The sequence below is a fragment of the Populus nigra genome, chromosome 19, assembly GCF_951802175.1.
Source record: "Populus nigra chromosome 19, ddPopNigr1.1, whole genome shotgun sequence".
In the NCBI taxonomy this organism is placed as follows: domain Eukaryota; kingdom Viridiplantae; phylum Streptophyta; class Magnoliopsida; order Malpighiales; family Salicaceae; genus Populus; species Populus nigra.
In genome coordinates this window covers 8,404,071-8,423,584 of record NC_084870.1, presented here as the reverse complement: position 1 = coordinate 8,423,584, position 19,514 = coordinate 8,404,071, and the positions used below count along the sequence as shown (strand labels likewise).

Below are 19,514 nucleotides of genomic sequence, written 5' to 3'. Positions count from 1 at the left end.
TTTAATATTTATTAAGAAAAAACTATAATTTATATAAAAAAAACTTAAATATGTTTTTTTTTTTCAAATTAACAACCGCAAAAACGAGGGTGAGCTCAGCTGGGCTTATCCAAAGGATTCGCTGATCGAGAAAGTGGTTGAGCATGAGAAAGCACGTGGAAGTTGACGATGGACGAGGATTTTCCCATGGCGAAGGCACGCCTTATTGAAGAGCAACGAGTAACGCTGGGAGTAGTGCATTTTGTAATCATTTCGATTTTTTTCAAATGATAGAAATATTGATCTTATTACTAATCAAGGTAAGACTTACCATTACTGGATTATATAATATGTATCATAGATTAACATATCAGTGGTAGTAAAATAGATGATAAAAAACAATATCTGACATCATCCAGTCGTGGAGATTATCCATTGGGATTTGTACATCACCTGGACATGACGTTCATGCTTATTTTGAATGACATTTCCGACATTAAACTTGAATTTGTAAGAATTTTGGCGTGTACATGATCATATTCCTAGGATTAATGTCAACAGGATTATTTGGGGGCAAAATTACGGAATAACTTGGATAAATTTATTAAGGAAAAACACGTGACAAAATGTAGCTGGTAATGAATTCCAATCCGCTGTAGGAAGATTTTATACACCAGAAAAACGAGTGGACATGCCCTAAAATTGTGCAGAAAACAAACGAATGCTATATACAATTCCGGAGAAAACTTTATGGTTCTGCCAAAGTTTCTGCTGCTCCTGCTGCCTTCCCATCAAGCAAAGGCATTGTGTTGGACCTGTCAGCTGTAGTCACTTGAGGATGCTCACTTTCTTCATCAAATCTATCCACACCGTGTAGAAATATACCTGCCGTAGAGCAAATGATGAATCAAATATAATTATGCTATACAACTGAGGAATAACTACGAAAAATTACCTATAAACCATATCACAGCTGCTGGAAACAAAATGGACGTCAGAATAAGAGCAGTCTTCCTCCAGTTGTCAATATGATCCTGAAACATATATATCCACAGTAGAGAACTTGAATAATTGCCTATGCACGCATAAGAGAAAAATATCAATCTAATCTTAAAAATGTGAATGGGTAAACTTTATCAGTTGAAGTGGGGAAGACATATACTGTGATCATCAGGTGATACCGTGATAGTTGGATAACCTAAAAATTCAAAAGAACTCTCTCTCTCTCTCTCTGTTTAGTTCCAAAATAAACAGCCTCATAGATCCAATTTATGAAGGAAGAACCACTCCACACAAAATCCATCTGTGACCTTTATAGGTCTGCATGACATTCTGCCAAACATTCAGAATGCTGCAGATGATACATAATTCTATTCACTTATGTTATCTTCATTGCCATTCTTCTGTTATTGAATTATTCTGTACTTTGAAAATATGCACAGGAAAGAAATAAGATTATGCCTCCCTTTTTCTTTAAGATTCATGCGTCATTTTTGAAGAAAAAACAGGTGTTTTATTTTTTTTCTGAACAAAAAACAAAAGTTCAGCTAAGGCATGCTATGAAAGCTATGAAGGCAAACCTGGAGAACACCAACAAGTGGTGAGGAAGGCACGTCTCCAAAGATGTGAATTGCAACGGTGGACATAGCCATAGATATTGGTCTCAAACTTGGTTTAACACAATGAAGACATACATAATTTACAGGAGCCTGAAAATAAACACAAATATTTAGTAGAGAGAAAAAAAAACGTGCTCTATAAATGCTAAAAGTGTAACAGATGCTAATAGCAAATTTTAATACCTGAGTTGCAAAGACAAGTAGTTCACCAATAGCGAAAAAAGCAAGGAAGGCATACATGTTCTTAAAACAGAAGGCACTGAAGCAAAATATTGCCCCAACAAATGTAACTGCTGAAAGAAGCTGCAACGAGTTCAACAATTTTAGAGACAAAAGCTAATTCAAGGGAATATTCAAATAGCCCAAAGCTATTTAGAAAATTCTGCAACTCATTATACCAAATTAGAAATGCTGTATCATTTTATGCAAAAAGCCATTGAACCTAACCTTTCGATACAGTCACCCTTCTTGTGAGGTATTTGAAATAGCAGAAATTATCATGGTAAAGTCAAATTAAAGCTAAAAAAGTTCCTGTAAAAGAGTATGTTTCTGAAACCAAAAATCTTGGCTTACTAGTTAGAACTGTTCAAGCTATACCGTAAGCCAGATGACAGCTCAGCTGACCAGTCTAGCAAATTCATAAGCTAACTCTAAGGACTACAATCCAACCTCAACCATCTCCTAAAGGTCAGAGACAGCCTCACAAGTAAAGCAAGCTGTTCAGTGGACCCACAAGAAGAATTTAAAATTGAGATTGAGAAGGAAGCTTATGCTACCGCTTCAATCAGGTATAAAATACTGACATATTTGTTCTCCTGAATATCATTTATGACCATCCAATTAAAATTATGGATATTGAAAATACTGGATAAACAAGAGGGATAAGGTGAGAAAAGGTGTTCGCTAGAAAAGATATAAAGAAAAACTGAAGAGATGTAGAAAACCATTTAGCAATTAAACTATGGCCTATTTGAAATTGTGGTAGCAGTTGTGGTTCAAAGTGCTTTTCGCTTAGAGATGCATTAAAATGATGTTTTTTCATTTTTAAAAAATTATTTTTGAAATCAGTATATTAAAACGATATGAAAACATTAAAAAAAAAATTAGCAAAAAAAAAACCGCGTTCCCAAACAGACTATTAGTACCCATGTGTTGCCGCGGGCAAGTTTATAAAATCTATTTAATATTTTAATTAATTTAAAAATTTAAGTCAATGAAATTAAAATTAAAATAAATTAACGTTAATTGTGGAATTTTTTTAATTGAAAATGTATTTTGTAATATTTAATATCACATGTTTTTATTTTTGAGTTTAAATATAAATTACAAATATATTTATTTTAATAAATGAAAAAAAAAAAACAAACATGCAATCAATTATCTATATCACCTGATAAAACCTAATTAAATGAATCAATAACCAGAAAAAGACAAGAATTGACAAGAAATGTTGCTTGAACAATCTATGTTGAAAGGGTGGTTAATCTTAATCATTGAGTCCATAACTATTGATTAAGAAAATCTCAATATTCTCTCCTTGATAGTTACTTTTTTTTTAATTCTGCATCAACAAAATTCAGAATATCAATTTTTTTTAACATATATCAAAGAATCATTATCAATTTTGAAGTGATGCATAATTAGCCAAATATAATATAAACTAAAAGATGATAAATTACAAATTATCAAATCTTTATTACTTAGACTTGTTCTTCCTCTATGTGTTAATCTACAATTAATGCTGATATTGTTTTTTTAAAAAAAGATTGATGTTATATTTAGTGTTAATTATCATTGATTTTTTTAAAATATGCATCTTAGGTTAATCAATTATCAATTATAACGATAATAAGTATTGTAAAAAAATTGGTATTTAATCATTTTTTTATGAGGTTGCTTGAAGAATCATTATTTTTTTATAATAATGAACATTTTTATACTAATTTTGAAATAATAATATTTTTTTGTGAGGTTGTGTGAAAAATACAAAAATAATCATTAACTATTTGTGGAACATTTTGAGAAAATAATAAATAATGAAAAAAGAAAAGTAAAAAAACATATAAAATCCTTTTTATTTATTTCTTTTTCTAAATGTTAATCTATGGTCAGTGCTAATTTTTTTTCAAAGAATAAAACATTTGTTATATGATCTTAAATTTATTAATTATCAATTATATAACTTCTATTATTGTCAAAAAAATTTAACAATTAATCATTAGTATTTGTTGCATGAAGAATAATTATTTTTTACAACAATGATTATTTGTTATACTAATTTTGAATAAATAATAATAAAAACATCAAATTCATGGAAAATAATCATTATTTTTTCATGAGGTTGTATTTAAAAAAAAAACACAAATTATTTAGTGAGAATTGATATCGAGCAAATAATAGAAAAATAAATATTGAAAAAATAAAAGGAAATGAAAGAAAAAAAAGAACAAAGGTGGGTCAAGTGCATAGCAGGCCCAAGCTTTGTCATCTTTAAAAAAATTTCAAATAAAAATACCAGACAATATGTTGTTTGCAAGTGACACGTCATGTGCCAGCCACCACTAAAACTCCAACCTCCAACATCCATTTTTTAGCCGGATAAAAGCACTTTAGAATCATCCTAAATACATGTATGAACCTATTTTGAATCTCAAAACACATTCTAATGCATCCTAGAAATCCAGAAACCAAACCTTAATCTCTCTTGCCTTCTCTCCTCTCTCAATATTCAGGAACCTTATTGTAATACAAATTAAGTTCAGGGACCATTTCATACAATCTTTTAACTTATGATTGAAGTTCAAAAACAAGTAGATGATTTCCAAAAAATCACTTAAAATTTTTGGCAAAATATCTTCGTTTCAAAGCAAAAAAAGCCTAAAACGAAGTTGTTGTAGGGGCTTAGATACAGTGACACCATATTTAGTTTAAGCTTCTTTATAATAAGACAAAACAGTGAATATTCCATAATTTTCAGCATAGCAGCTCAAGTTGTAAGAAAATTGCCCAAGGCTCTAATCTTAGAAAATTCCTTTTATACGCAAGAATACATACCTTAAAAGCATTGGAAATTGTGGAATTGATGAAATCCAGAACATAACCCCCTCCTATTGTGCCAACTATACCACAGACTATGGTAACCCCTCCAAATATCATATCTGCATTGCTCTGCAAAAAGACCATGATTTCAAATAGAATAGATTATAACTCTCACTCTCAACTTTTTCTGATAGTTTAGTTTCAAAAGCCTTTACTATGAAGGTAATGCAAGATTGAAGGAAAAAAAGAATTTAAGGCATTGGTAAGTGCTATCATTGCTTTTATACTTGGTGTCATAGCCACATCAAATCTGGAGCTTACCATATTATAAATGTTATAACCCGCTTTAGGCCCCCAATATGAATATGCACCAATGACGAAATTGTATGCTATGTAACCTAACAAAAAAGTCAGGTACAGTTCAGGAAATCAGTTTGCAGAGATGTAGCAAAGCAGCATGATTTCAGAGATGGTAAAATTGCAGATGTTCTGGAAAACACTCATAAAGAGAAAATTCCAGAAACTAGGTGACAGTTGGATTATCAAGGCAATCATTGAACTAAATAAGACCAGAAAAGACAGCTAAGAGCACATGAAATTAGTTTTAACCTTGATATTGTGGTCTGCGTAAAGAAAAGACAAGCTGAAATGTTGGTGGTTAACATAAAGTAGTGTGAGAAAAAGTACCTAAAACATTCACTACATAAACCTTCTCAAGCAAAAGCACTTTCATGTCTATCATGAATCTAGAGAATTGCTTCAAATCAATGAATGCACAATTTGACCTGCAACAAATTTAAATCCAATAAATCACCAACATATCCCAACTCTGAGTGTGCATGCACGCGCATAATGGTGTATAACCAAATTTAAATCGAAAACATAAGCAATATATCTATTACAATATGCTATCTATACAACACATGTCATAAGCTAAGGACAATTAAGCTCACTTGGAAGATTTCATTGAGCCTTTGACAACAGAAATGCCCGCATCTGTGTTCAGCATGTAAACCCAGTCAATGGAAAACGAGAAAAAAATCTTTTATTTATAGGAAACTAAATAACAGAATACAGAGGCACATTTTGCTGATGTAGCAAACTTCATATAACAGTAAGTTGACTGTAGTAAAAAAATTCCAAAAGAAAAGGCCTTCAAAAAGAAATAACGATATATCAGTCCTCTCAAACTTCTGCCATGCAACTTTAGATAGTCAAGTATACGGCTGTACTTGGATGCCTAAGGGGATACAAAACTTAGAAATTTCCATACATCCTATTATTCCCTTTTGAACATCACTGGACAGATTTTCATCTATTCTGTTCTTCCTTTCTGAATCCATGGTTGTCGATCTCGAGCAAGTATTCAGAAACCTCATTCAATTGTATTTCATTAGATTCACTATTTTCATGTGAGAGTTCAAGGAATCAAGTGGAAGTGAGCAGATGAGATGGCTTCTCTTCAAATTTTGACTTATTTATTCATCTATTCATAATTAGAGAACATATAGATTTTACAAAATAATGAGATTCCATATTATCATTACACACAGCACCTTGAACTTCCAAGGCAGCAGTCTCTATGGATGTCAGAGCTTTTTTAGATTCAGCAGGAGCAAAACCTGTATCAGTAATTGTTTAGGAACAGCTGGAATTGTCTTTAGCTCAAAAAACCAAGATGTAACAAACTTTCACCTTTCAACTGCAAAGGTTTCATAACAAAACCTAAAACAGCAAATGGAAGCATCAAAATTGCCTCTCCATAGAAAGCGAAGCGCCAATTGAAATGACCACCAATCTATTTAAGAATAAAAGACAAATGTTATTTAGTAACTGCAAGTGTTGACAGTTCTAAAGGAGATGACATATGCTGTAAATTTTTTAAATATACTAAGAGCTGGTCCTTTCTCAGACAGTAATTATAATATTATTCTACATATGTAAGCAAGATTTTCTTTGACGAAAAGGACCTTGACAATCGTATAATAAGCTTACCAATCCACCATATACATAGCCAAGAGCATATCCAGTTGGTATACACATGTAAAATATTCCAAGCCATAAGGTTTTCTGACACAAACAACAGGGTTAGAGCAGATGAAACTTGATGAATCATAAGAGCACAAAAAAGAAATATATTATACATCATACATAACAATAAAACAAAACCCACTTCCACTGTTGCGAGAGGATATTTAAACGTTAGTTTAAAGTGTTATTTTCATTCCAGTCCCAATATTTTTTGAGTCTTTTATGTTCCAATCCCTATATTTTATTTGCATCACGTTTTGCTCCCTGGCTTCATTGGTTGAGAGAGAGAGAGGGGAGGAGATAGACGAGAGAACCAATTTTGGACATGGGATCTGATAATCTTGGCGTCAAATGTATTCAGTTTGATGAGGGTATTTGTTGAAGGTGGTGTTAAGTCCGGAAAGAAAAGATTGGAAGCTGGATAAATAATTATGTTTTTAATTTGATCTGGTTTATTTATGGGTTTTTCGTGAGCTGTTTAGGGTGAAAATGACTTCGTAGAGGTTGCTAGAATGTTTTTGAGGTGTTTAGATGGAAAAAACATCAAGAAAACTGGGTATGAGGGACCACGCCTAAGTGCAAGGATTTGGTTCCCTGGCTAGCCCTTTTTTTGTTTTATTCATTTTTTTCTAATTTTCCAAAATTATTTTTATTCATAATTTGCCTAATAAAACCTTATAAAAAAATATTTATTTCGATTTTTCCCCCTTTTCACTTACAAGTAATTATATTGAAATTCTATTTTACAATCCAAATATATTGAACTACTTATTTTGAGTTTGGGTTTAAATTTGATACAATAAAATATTGAAAGAAATATATAAATATGTCACAATTACAAGTAAATTGAAACCTAATAATAATAATAATAAATATTCAATAAAATATATTTTTAGTGAAACAATATGAGTAGAAAAATTTGGATAAGATATTAAGGCAGTAATTTTTTTAAAGATTAGTTTTCCTCAAATACAAGTAACCAAAGAATAAAAAACCTTTTACTGCCATCAATTTTGTAATTTATGATTTATCGATCTAATGTGCTATTCATTCAATCCTTTTGTACAAAATCAAAATTTGTCAAACTTAATTTCAATTCCTTTTAATTTTGTACTTGTTAAATATTGAAAAACAAGCTAACACTAAAAACTTTTTATCACAATTCACCACTCAACGAGAAATTTTATGGTGTTGAAGAAGTAACTAGTGACATCTTATTAGCTAGTCCTTTGATTCACTTTTTAAAAAAATAGATACAAGCACGATAGAGATATCTTAGGTAGGGATATTCTAATCACTTTTAATGGGTCATGAGTTTCCTTTTCTCTTTCCTTTTTGTGCCTGTCTCTTTCTTCAAGATGAGCTTAGGATGTAATTAATAAAATGTCACTAGTTACTCCCTGAGCACTATAAATTTTTTCTTACTCAACTACCTCCACAAAATGTTAAAGGGCCTAACCTAATAAACTTAACGTGTATAATTTAAAAATTATTTATGTCCACAACACACGTCAATAATTTTTTTAAGAAGGCATTATAATAAAAGTTTGAATAATCAATAATCTATCAACATAGAATTCATAATTTAACAAATAATTTTGTGCCCATGCGAAAACAAATAAAGAAAAACTCAAAGCACTGCTTTTGACATGTCCTTTGCCAAAAGTGACCTGACTTCACAGCCTCATGTATACTAAAATTAAGGTATTATATTTACTTCTTGTTGAACTTAATTTTGAGTTAATTTCAATTATAATGAGTTGGCAAAAAAAAATTAAAACATATTTTATAAGTGGACCCAAGACAATGTACCAACTTCTTGCTAGCGTCTAAACAAATTAGAAGACATGACAACACTAGCAAAGTCACAGTTTTCCAGCATATATGTATAACAGATCGAGTTCAGACATTTTTTATAACAATTCAGCAGATGAAATTAATACAAATAAAAATAAACACCAATCAAACAAATTTGGCATGATCAAATGAAAGGAAACAAAACCTTAGCAACAGGGGCATTATCATCGATAAATGGGGCTGCCAGACTTATAAATGAAGCCTCTCCGACACCGACTAGCCTAGAAAAACAATCAGAACTAGTGTGCATCATATAACAGCTTATTATTGACATATGCAAAAACCTTTATTTCCTTACCAAAGGACAGAAAAAAAAATTGCTTAATTGTTTAGTGAAACAATACAAAGAAGAGCACAAGATAGATAATGTACTTACATGCGGCAAATTGTAATGGTCCAGAAATTAAATGAAAAACCACACCCAACTACTGCAATTGTCCATACTGATAATCCAACTCCAATGAGCCTAAATGGGTTGACGCTGCAATTTTTCATGCATGCATAAGGACTCAATCAAGAAGTAAATCCATGAGAATTAAATCATAATCTAACTTCTGTGCCAAAAATTATTAGAGAGAAAAAGAAGTCAAATATTCTTTACTTTAGTTCTGTGTGATTGCCAATTAAAACAGCGCTGCATAAATGCAAGGAAATTTCTCCATTACATCTTATCAAGAAACAAGACAACTGAACTACACACACTACGTACTTGACAGCAAAAGGCTAAACTGGTACTTTGGTGCCACAAATGATAAGTTCCAAACCCATTGAAGCCCTAGAGGAACTAATTTTTGTGTGTTTTATGCATATCTAGTTCTAAGGAGATGACTGTTGGGAGATCCTTCAATTGACGAAAAAGATATTTTTGGCAAAACAAAATTTACCAACTTAAATGAAACATGCACTTACAACCTGACAAACAACTTTTGTTGCAATATTTCTTGATACAACTCTTTCACGAAATCTACATATAACATTCTGGACTTGTACACAAAACTACCAGGGAAGACACCTTCATTAAATGAGAAAGGTTAAACATTGCATAATTGTTGCCTCATAGGCATTGGTGCTTATGAATATTGAACAATAGGGATACTATTCCTAACTTGTACGTCCCATGGTATGATGATTGCTTTTCCTAACTGCCATTCAGAACCTATCATCAGCATTTTAGAACCAAAAGCATATCCTTACGTGCATTTTACTCACGGACATGATTTTTATGGTTATCATTTCAATTAAATGTTATAACTGATCACATTTCTGTTTAAAATTTAGCAACCTTTAATGGCTATTTCTTTTCTGCCCCATCCATCTCCCTAGCATAATGTCTATAAAAACTCACTTGCAACAATAGCAATTCATCAGAAGTTAAGATGAAAGAACTGGAAGCTCATTACCTCTTTGCTAATGATGCAAATATTGGGCAAGCCACGAGAAGTCCAACCATGAAAGCTGAGGACAAAACTCCATCTTCGAAATTGCTCAGGTTAAAATCCCCCCTGTGAAAAAAAAGGAACCAGAATTATTCAGAATGTATTTTTTTCCTGCAAAATAGTAGCTAGGCTTGCTATATCTCATCAACTGTAAGCTCCAGGTTAGGTAAGAACAAATACGTTGTATTTAAGCAATAAAGCAGAATGTATTGCAGTTTGACATCTCAGCCACTTGACAGCAGGAGTGAAAGGACACGATTTAGAATCTAGTTTCTCAGTCTCTAAAATTTTCATCTTGCAGGTTAAAAAGGAACAAATTTAGCCATACTTGTCGTTACTAATACTTTTACCTTAATGGTTCTATACAAAATGCAGATATAGTTATAAGATGCTTACACATGTGTTACCTTAAAGGATCTTTACTTTGGGGGGAAGGACAACCACTTTCTTTATTGAAGCAAAAAATAATGGAATGCTAACATTTTAAGAAAACCTACAATGTCCAACCTGTTTCTATTAGAGAGCAAATTTAAAATTGAATATTAGCAGATATGTAAAATTAGCATCTCTTCCCCTAAGAACAATGAAGGAAATAGTGGCCACTAGCCCATTACCATATTCCTCCAAAAACAAATCTTATATCGGGCTCGAATGAAAATGTCCCAGTAAATCTTACTGTATTCCACTGCCGAATGTGCATGTACCACTTTTTGAGCAGGTTCTACGACTCCCATTGACACCATTGCTTGCAATGGCTCCTCTATCCACATAATTGATCAAGTTGATCACACAAAAGATAACTAGCAGCCTGCAAGCACAAGGTTGCAGAGTTTACTAGGTCTATTGTAGCAACTAGAAAGCACAAAACTTCAGATATGGTTAACAAAATTTGCAATATATCATGGATCAAGTTTCCCCCAATCTTGGGACGATCACACAGAATTAGGTTAAAAAACACAATCAAATAGCAATGCCCTCAAACCAGTAACCTGTCAGGGGGGAGGACGGGACAGAAAAGAAATAGCCATGGGACATTAACATATCAATAGCTAAGACAAAAGGGGGGAAATCAATAGCTGCCTCGGATTTTTAGCAAGACTTTCCCGGAAAAGAAGAAGAAGAAAGAAATGATGGTATATTGGTATTAAATTGCATAATTTGCCAATATTTTCCTCGTGATGTATGAAAAACCTAAATAGACATCACCTTAACAACCAGAACCTTAACAACCAGAAAACCCTAATTCAATTGAATATCCAAAAAAGCAATACTATCACAAAAACCTCATAATGAGTCTTTAAAGCCCAAAATATTTCATCATTCATTCATGCATCCAAAATACGCACGTATATATCTGTACCTAAAAAGAAGAGGTTTTTTTAATCTTATTCTAAATAGCCAAGAAAACCCAGAACAAAAAACCGAAACTAAAAATGCCTGTTCAGGCCTCAACGTTCAAAACCCACAAAAAAATACCTTTTTGGAGTGAACCATGAAGGGGCAGGAGGTGATAATGCAGTAGAACTTCTTGCCATCTCTATGACCACTGTTGATGGGTTTGGGTTTTCCTCGGATGACACTTTTGCTCCTTTGACTTCATCTTCTTGTGCCATAAAACTAAATACTAATATAATAAGGTGAAGCTGAATGGCACGCAACGCAAGTTTTGTTTTTCCTGACAATGACTAGAACACGAACGCACTCAGTTGATAATTGACCTAAAAGTTCGATGAAATTACCTCCCCTGCCAGGCTGCCAACGTTTTTGTTCCTTAACACGAAATCTTTTTTTCGTGTTAAGAAAACCTGTGGGAAAAAAAAAAAGTAAAAAGAGGGAGAGTTTACTTTAATCCCCGTGTCCCTCTCGCTCTAAAATTCTTTCTGTCAAAGCTCGATACAGGCTGTGTTTTTCTTTCTTCTATTGGGCTTTTGGTAAATGAAGTTGCCTTTGCTCCCTACGTAATCTGTTTATTTCTCGCTTTTTTCGAGTTTGGGTTGGGATCATCTGTGCCTGCTTTTTCCTGTACCATGGTTTTTTCGTTGCGAGAGATGTTGACACGTAATAAATAGGGGAGAATGATTATGATTTCGTTGTTTTTTAATGAAAGTTATGGTGTGGCTGCATTTAGACGATGGGAATTAAATAGGGACTCAAAGAATATAATGTTTTTTTGGTATGGAAGTTAAGATCCTGCTGACGATATTTGCGCAATCCCGATAACAAAGGAAGGAAATCTGGCTGTATTAACTGTATAATGACTGTATTTTAAAATATTTTTAATATCATTATATTAAAATAATTTAAAAAATAAAAACAAATTAATTTTTTAAAAAATATAATTTTAACTGTATTCCCCAACAGAATTTTAATTATTTGAAACAATGAAGTTTTTGATAGTTTGATAGGCTTATCGGGTTTATTTTTTTGATAACTTGGAGTGTTCGGGATAGTTTACGCGGACCATGATTAATTTCCGGACCCACTAAACACCCTGCAAGTCCAGTAGACAGGTAAGACACTGCAGTGATAACAAGCATGCATGCTAAGACTTGAACCCAGGATGCAGAAGTAAGAAAATCTTACCAAAATTGCTGGGCCAAAAACCTCGGTGCTCGGGTTTTATTTATATAGGTCGCAGCTTATTCATTTTTCTCTCTTTAAGCCCATCTTTATATGTTCAATTTATAAAAAATAAAATATATGAGTTAATAAATTAATCTCTTTATATTTTAGAAATAAATTATTTGGTTTTTTATTTAAAAAACTAATTATTTAGTCATTTTCATTCATTCTATGCTTTTTTTCCAGTTTATTTTGATTTATGTTAAAAAAAAATAGAAAAAAATGGATGCCATAGAAAGATTTGGAAGGAAAAAATACTTTTTTTAAAAAAGAAATAAATAATATTAAAAGTCAGCACAGTCATTAGATGCTCTCAAAGACCTAAATAATTAGTTTTTGAAACAGGAGAGATTAGTTGATTCTTCTGGAACTAATTTATTGCATACTCGTACAAAAATTGAATACATGGCCTCTTTTATTCGATCTCCCAGGTGCTGCTGGTTGTTGATAAACTATATTAGAGTTATAGCAAGTGATTTGAATCACGATTTTAATGGAACTCAAAATTAAAAAAATATTTATATTATTTTATTATACGAGTTAATGTGAATTTAATAAAAAAAATAACCCGATTATACTTTAATGTTGTGAAAAAAATAAAACAAAAACACACTGTATTATATAGACAGAGAACTATTGCATGTATATTTTTTTATACGTGGAGTTTACAAAACAATGATATTTAATTTTGTTTGTTTTTTTTATCATAATCAGTTTCGATTTATTTTACTTAATTAAAATTAAACTTACATCCATGAACTAATCTCGCATACAAGGAATAGGAACCGGTCTCTAAGAGATTATGCTATTAAATTCACATACATAATGAATTAACAGATGAAATTCCAACTCAAGACTTCTCTCCCTTCTAAAGTTATACAGCAATTCTCACTTAGGCTCTCAAAGAATTGTTTTTCTTAATTAGATTCCCAATCAGATCCTCTAATCCAAACCCATTAAAGTTGTTAAGAGCTTCCATCGAACATACCATAACAGGATGAAAGGACTCAATTGAGGAATTTTGATAGAACGAGGATCCAATTGAAAATTGTTTCTCTGGATATAATTGGGGGGGAAAAAGAAAAAACTTTCCGTTGCCGGGACTTGAACCCGGGTCTCTCGGGTGAGAGCCGAGTATCCTGACCAAGAGCGTGTTTGGCAGTGTGGTTGCGGGTGCTTTTCAAATAACTTTTCGTGCCAAAATGCATGCCAACGATGTTTTTTTATTTTTTAAAAATTATTTTTGACATCAGCACATCAAAACGATCCAAAACGTACAAATCATATTAAATTTTAGCAAAAAAAAAAATTTTTAAATTTTTTGGGAACGCGGCCGCAGCCGCGTTCCCAAACGGTGCCCAACTAGACTACAACGGATTAGTGGCGAGTTATCCTCTGATTTCAATTCATAGAATTTCTTCTTTTCTATATCAAGCAGTCTGGATTGCATTTCTGTAACTAATACCATAGCAGTGGTGAAGTTCAAGTATGAAAATAGAAACATCTTCAACGGAATGTGTAGGTTTTGAGCTTGTAGCCAACATGGGTAATTGAAAACATCGTTTGAGCTTCTGTGGTACAAATACTTGGATTCAAGATGAAAATAATAGCTGTAGTTGCCACATATATGCATACAGTATGGTGAGAAGCTTATTGCGTGGAATTTTGAAACCTGTATTTATACAAACTGATATACGTACACGCTATCTTTCTAAGAACCTGCTTAAAACAGTTATTCTCATATGTCTCGGTTCTTTCCCACCATATTTATTGAATTGTTTCAGCACAGGAGTAACTGAGTTGACAACCATTCTCATCCTGCGAGCATCTACTCTTTTACTCATGGCTGCTTGCTTCCGTGAGATATTTTTGGCCAATCCTGTCCACTTTCTTCTTGCTCCGTTCCTCAAGTTCAGGACAATCTTGAATAGACAGGTGCTGCAGTGCACAAAGCCGCTACAAACTTTCTGGAAAATGTTTTATATTGCGAAAGTCTGAAATTCTCAAAGATCTTAGTGAAGCAAGATACTTGACCCGTTCCGGCAAAGCTGTCATGCCTGGACAGCTGTGGGTTTCCAGGAAATGCAGCGTTGTGACATATTTAAGCTCCTCTGGTAGAGATAAAAGTTGAGGACAACTTAAGACGGTCAAACTTCGCAGGGCAAAGAGGTGTAGCAAACCGTCTGGCAAAGAACCAAGACTCGGGCAATACATGATAGTTAAATGCTCAAGGGAAGTGAGGTGCTCCGAACTTGAAGATACAGAAGTCAAACTATTGCAGTTTTCGATGGATAACGTCCGCAGCGAACATAAACCTTGAAGCCGGCCCGTTGTCTGGTAAAGAGGTCATGCTATAGCATTCACTAATCTCCAATGACTCTAAAGCATTGGGGTTCTGAAAGCTTTGCGGCAGAGACATAAGCTCTTCACACCATCGAATTGTCAAGGATTTTAAAACTGTGAGGCTCCCCAGCTCTGATGGAATCGAAATGAGTTTGGGGCAAGAGATGATCTCCAGAGATGTCAGAAACGTGTTTCCAGCAAGAAAACTTCCTGAGATAGAGTGAATTTCTGGGATTCTTTCTATAGGTCAATAAGGAAGTGAAATTTGCAATTGACAACATTGCTTGGTTGCAATTCCGTAGCTCCAAATGTTGAAGAGACGGAAACCGTGGCATATTAATTAATACGGGACAGTTGTCAACAATCAGTTTCCTCAATTTAGAGAATGCACCTCCATCATTTGCAGTTGACCATTCTTTCAGGTTTGGAAAGCCTCTCAAGCTTAGTTCTTCAAGTGATGGAAATGGTCTGAGAATTTCCTCACCATAGAACTCCGGACCAAATCACTTCAAGCCATCCATTCCACAAAGAGAGAGTGTCTTAAGTAACGTAAGATTCCCAAGGGCGCGAAGACGTTCACATTTTCTACAGTTAGTCAAACTAACCACTGTCAAATTTGGAAGCATCCAATTTGGAAGTTGGTTCCAGGATAACCTTCTATTACTAGTTGTTTAACATTTTGATGAGGTTGCAGGGCTTCTAGAATGGACATCAGGTTGTCGTTACATTCTTCTCGATTATCTCTCTCTTCCCAATGCAGTCCCAACAACTCAAGGTTTCCTTCTTCCTCAAATTAGCTGATGACGCTACATGTGCATTCCAAACATTCTGCAAGTGTTTAATTTTCAACTCACCGTGAAGATTTACATGTTCCAAATGCTGGATGCCGTTATAGTAGCCGTCTACAATAAACGTTGGCAATGTTTGAAGCTGAGGCAACTCTTCAATATTAAATGGAATTGATGTTAATGCTTCACACCCAGTTAGAATAAGATGTCTAAGATGAAACATTCGAGACAAATTTGCCAACCGCTCAAGATTACAGCAACCACGCATATTTAGAGTTTGCAAAGAATGCAGGCTACGTGGAAATTTGGTTCCAGGATAACCTTTTATACGTAGCTTTTTTAGATTTTGATGAGGTTGCAAGGCTTTGAGAATTCCTGCTGCCACATAAGAAGCATCTTGTTCGCACTGCTGTGCAGGGCTTGTGACACCATTCCTTCCTCGAGCACTAGTGTGTCCTCAGTGTGGTTCCAGTGTCTCAAGTTCTTTCTTCATGCACAAATTAGCTAATCGCGCTTCGAATACATTCGTATTCTGCAAGGGCTTAATCTTCAAATCACCGCAGAGATCTAAAAGTGCCAAGTGGCGGGTGCAGTTGTGCAGTTGTAATCCCTATGTACAATATATTTTGGCAATGCCTGAAGTAGATGCAACTATCTGATACTGAAAGGAATCAAGGGTAAACAGTCACATCCAGTTAAAATAAGATGGCGAAGATCAGCCACTGTTGTCAAGTCAGGCAATTGTGCAAGACCAGTGCAGCCATACAGGTTCAAAGTTTGCAAATGACGAAGCCTCTCTACGCTTGGTGGAAAAACTCTGTTAAGTGTATTAAGACAGGTCAAGTTACTTAAAACACAGCAAGCTACCTATAGAGATTTATCCAGACTTGCTAAGTCACAACTGTTCAGATCTAGCACGCGCAAGTATTTGAAACTCGAAAACAGTTTGAAGGGAATGTCTTTCAAGCCCTCCACCCCTACCAATAAGAGTGTCCGCCGTTGTTCTGCCTCATACAATGCTTCTGGAACTGTAAATGATCCAACTTTACCTACGCTACATGAGTGGCAAGTTTGGACCAGGCCACATGGTAGAAGATCATGCTCTTCTATCATAAATTCTTTCCCTGAAACATATCGTGCAAGATCATGAATGATATCATGCCTTTTGTAGCAATTCATGTTGCCATCATCATATTTTTCTGCATCTTGAAAGAAAACCATCCACAACAAATCCTTGAAGTACTCATTGCCAATATCTTCTGGTGGTTTGACCCCTTGTAGAAATCCCTCTGCCATCCATAGATGAATTAACTTCTCCTTGATTTTGTAAGCTTTTGGAAATATTGAGCAGAAAGCAGAGCAATGTTTGAGGTGTATTGGTAGATGATAATAACTTAGCATCAGGGAAGGTAAAATTCCACCATGGTTTACATTTAAACTCCAAAGTTCACTATTTTCCACTAATAACCACTCTCTATCCTCTCTTTCGAAGCGCGTCAAGCTTCCCAGAGTTTTTGCAGCTAGTGGCAGCCCTCCAAATTTTCTGGCAATCTGCTTTCCTATTGGCAAAAGATTTGGATCCTGCTCTTCTTCTCCTCTCCGAAAAGCCCGTTGCCTGAGCACAGCAATCATCTTCATCCAAACCCTTCAAATGGTAAGGGAAGATTGGGGAGTCCATCATCATAGCAACTTTTTTACTACGAGAAGTGATGATGATTTTACTTCCAGCAAGACCCCCTCTCAACAAAGGCCTTAGCTTGCCCCACTCAATGTGATCCTTACTCCAAGCATCATCTAGCAAAATGAGGTATCTCTTTCTATGCAACAAACCCCACAGCTTGGACTGAAGCGCATCCATCTCTTTTTTGCATATTTTCTTTGTAGCAGACTCTGTAACTGTCTTCGTGATCATCTTTGCATAAAAAATTTCAGACACGAACACCCAAATTTTAACATCGAAGTGCTGTGTTACCCTCTCATCATTATATGCCAATCGAGCACGACTTGTCTTGCCAATGCCCCCAATACTGGTTTTTGGAATAACCGTTGGATATCCTTCCTGGGTAGCTTCACAAGATAATAACTGTTGTACTATCTTCCTCTCTTCCATAAACTTCCATTCCAACGGTGAAAGAGCTAGTTTCTCTTGCATTATATTTGTTATTAATAACAATATCCTCTCTCAAATTCAAGCCAAGTCCCTCATATGCAGTCATTTCCAAAGATTCAAGTGCCTTCCTAACCTTCTAAGCGTTGATTGAAATTGGAACAGGATACTGCTCGCCTTCCACAGTAAGATGCTCTAGTAGGTCCTCAGTTACATAAGCTGCATCCCTGAGCTTTGACAACCAAATCTTCACAGCTTTTCGGGTCACTTGTTGCTCTTCTGCATCTTCAAGAATAACTTAAATCATTAACAAGGATTGCTTCATCCTTTTTTAAGGTTGTCCTCGAATCCCCAAATACCAACAAGCTCTTCTATGAAAGGAGAAGCTATCTGTCAAAGATCACTTGCAGGGCTGGGGACAAAACTTGGTCTGCCATTTCTTGCTGAGGGATCACAAAAGTGTTGTTACGATGAAAATTGCATGGAAAAGAAAGTCAACTCTTTGCGTCTTTGATCAATTGATGAACCCTTCTACAAGTTCCATGCCGTTTATTGAAGGTCTCCCATCAGAACCCTCTTTCTTCTTCTTTTGTTCTTTTTCAAGAGGCCATCACCACACCGACCTCTTAACGTCAAGTCATAAGTAATTTTTACTTTTCAAGGCAACTTCGTTTGACAGCATTTATGAAATATAATACAAAAAGGGAAAATCACTGCAACGCCGAACACTTCGCATATAAATTTATCAGAAATTACACTTTACGATCTCAATCTTATTAAAAAAAATGAAAAAACAAAAATATATTTGGATATCAATAACCACCACCATTGTACCCTTATTATAATTGCACATTTCTCGCCCTCCCGTCCTTCAACAACTCCTCTTTTTAGCATTTATTAAACAATGCAAATGTAAGGCATATGAGCAAATTCCTAAACTAGGCACTGCATTCAACTCTTTCTCCACCATATACCCAATCCACCTTGGGCAACTTGCCCCAGCCACCCACATCTTCACCACCAGCCACAACCTCCACACAGCCAAGAGCACCACCAACAGCCCTAATCTATTATGAATAGATCTGCATCAGTAGCAACAACAGCAGCAGTAGCAATTGGCGCCACAACCGTATGAAGACTAACTTGACTGTAGAAAAATATTGTTTCAGTTTGATTTGGATATAATAGGGAATTATCTTGAGAAATGGGTATTTAGGCCCGTTTGTTTGCTAGAAAGTAGTTTTTTTTAAAAAATGAATTTTGAAAAAGTATTTTCTGATATTTGATAGTGTAATAAAAAATAAGTTGGAAAACACTTTTCAATATTTGGTTATGTCATGGAAAATAAACTAGAAAATAACTTATTAATATTTTATTTTTCTCAAGTTTATTAAAATAATGAGAAATAAATCTTACAAATTAAAAAGTTGAATGAGAATGAAATTGAAAAAAAATATAATTTCATAAATTATCTCAAATAAAATAAATAATAATCAAAATAATAGAGATCAAATCTAAAAAATAAAAAATGAAGAAATTAAAATAATAATAATTAACATTTCATAAATTATTTCAAATAAAATAAGTAACAATCAAAAGAATGAGGACCAAATTTGATAGATAAAAAATTTCAATAAAAAAATGATAATGAAAAAGCAAATAACAATTATAAAAATAAGGACCAAAATTAATA

The 19,514-nt window shown here is 34.0% G+C and overlaps 1 protein-coding gene across 2 annotated transcripts; it reads right to left on the bottom strand.

The window, feature by feature from the left end:
* Window positions 1-542: 542 nt before the first annotated feature.
* On the bottom strand, window positions 543-11,669 carry LOC133680462 (probable sphingolipid transporter spinster homolog 2). 2 transcript variants are annotated; one of them, XM_062103425.1, is made up of 16 exons: window positions 11,438-11,669; window positions 10,638-10,769; window positions 9,926-10,027; window positions 8,902-9,006; window positions 8,671-8,764; window positions 6,633-6,707; window positions 6,333-6,435; window positions 6,194-6,259; window positions 5,591-5,633; window positions 5,325-5,422; window positions 4,959-5,035; window positions 4,653-4,766; window positions 1,782-1,901; window positions 1,560-1,688; window positions 935-1,013; window positions 543-864 (listed from the first exon to the last, which is right to left on the bottom strand). In XM_062103425.1, the coding sequence occupies exons 1-16, from the start codon at window positions 11,572-11,574 to the stop codon at window positions 728-730; spliced, it is 1,611 nt and encodes a 536-aa protein (XP_061959409.1). In that variant the 5' UTR covers window positions 11,575-11,669; the 3' UTR covers window positions 543-727. The 2 variants fall into 2 exon arrangements, with proteins under 2 accessions (XP_061959409.1, XP_061959410.1); XM_062103426.1 differs by having other exon boundaries at window positions 8,671-8,746; window positions 11,438-11,661.
* Window positions 11,670-19,514: the final 7,845 nt, after the last annotated feature.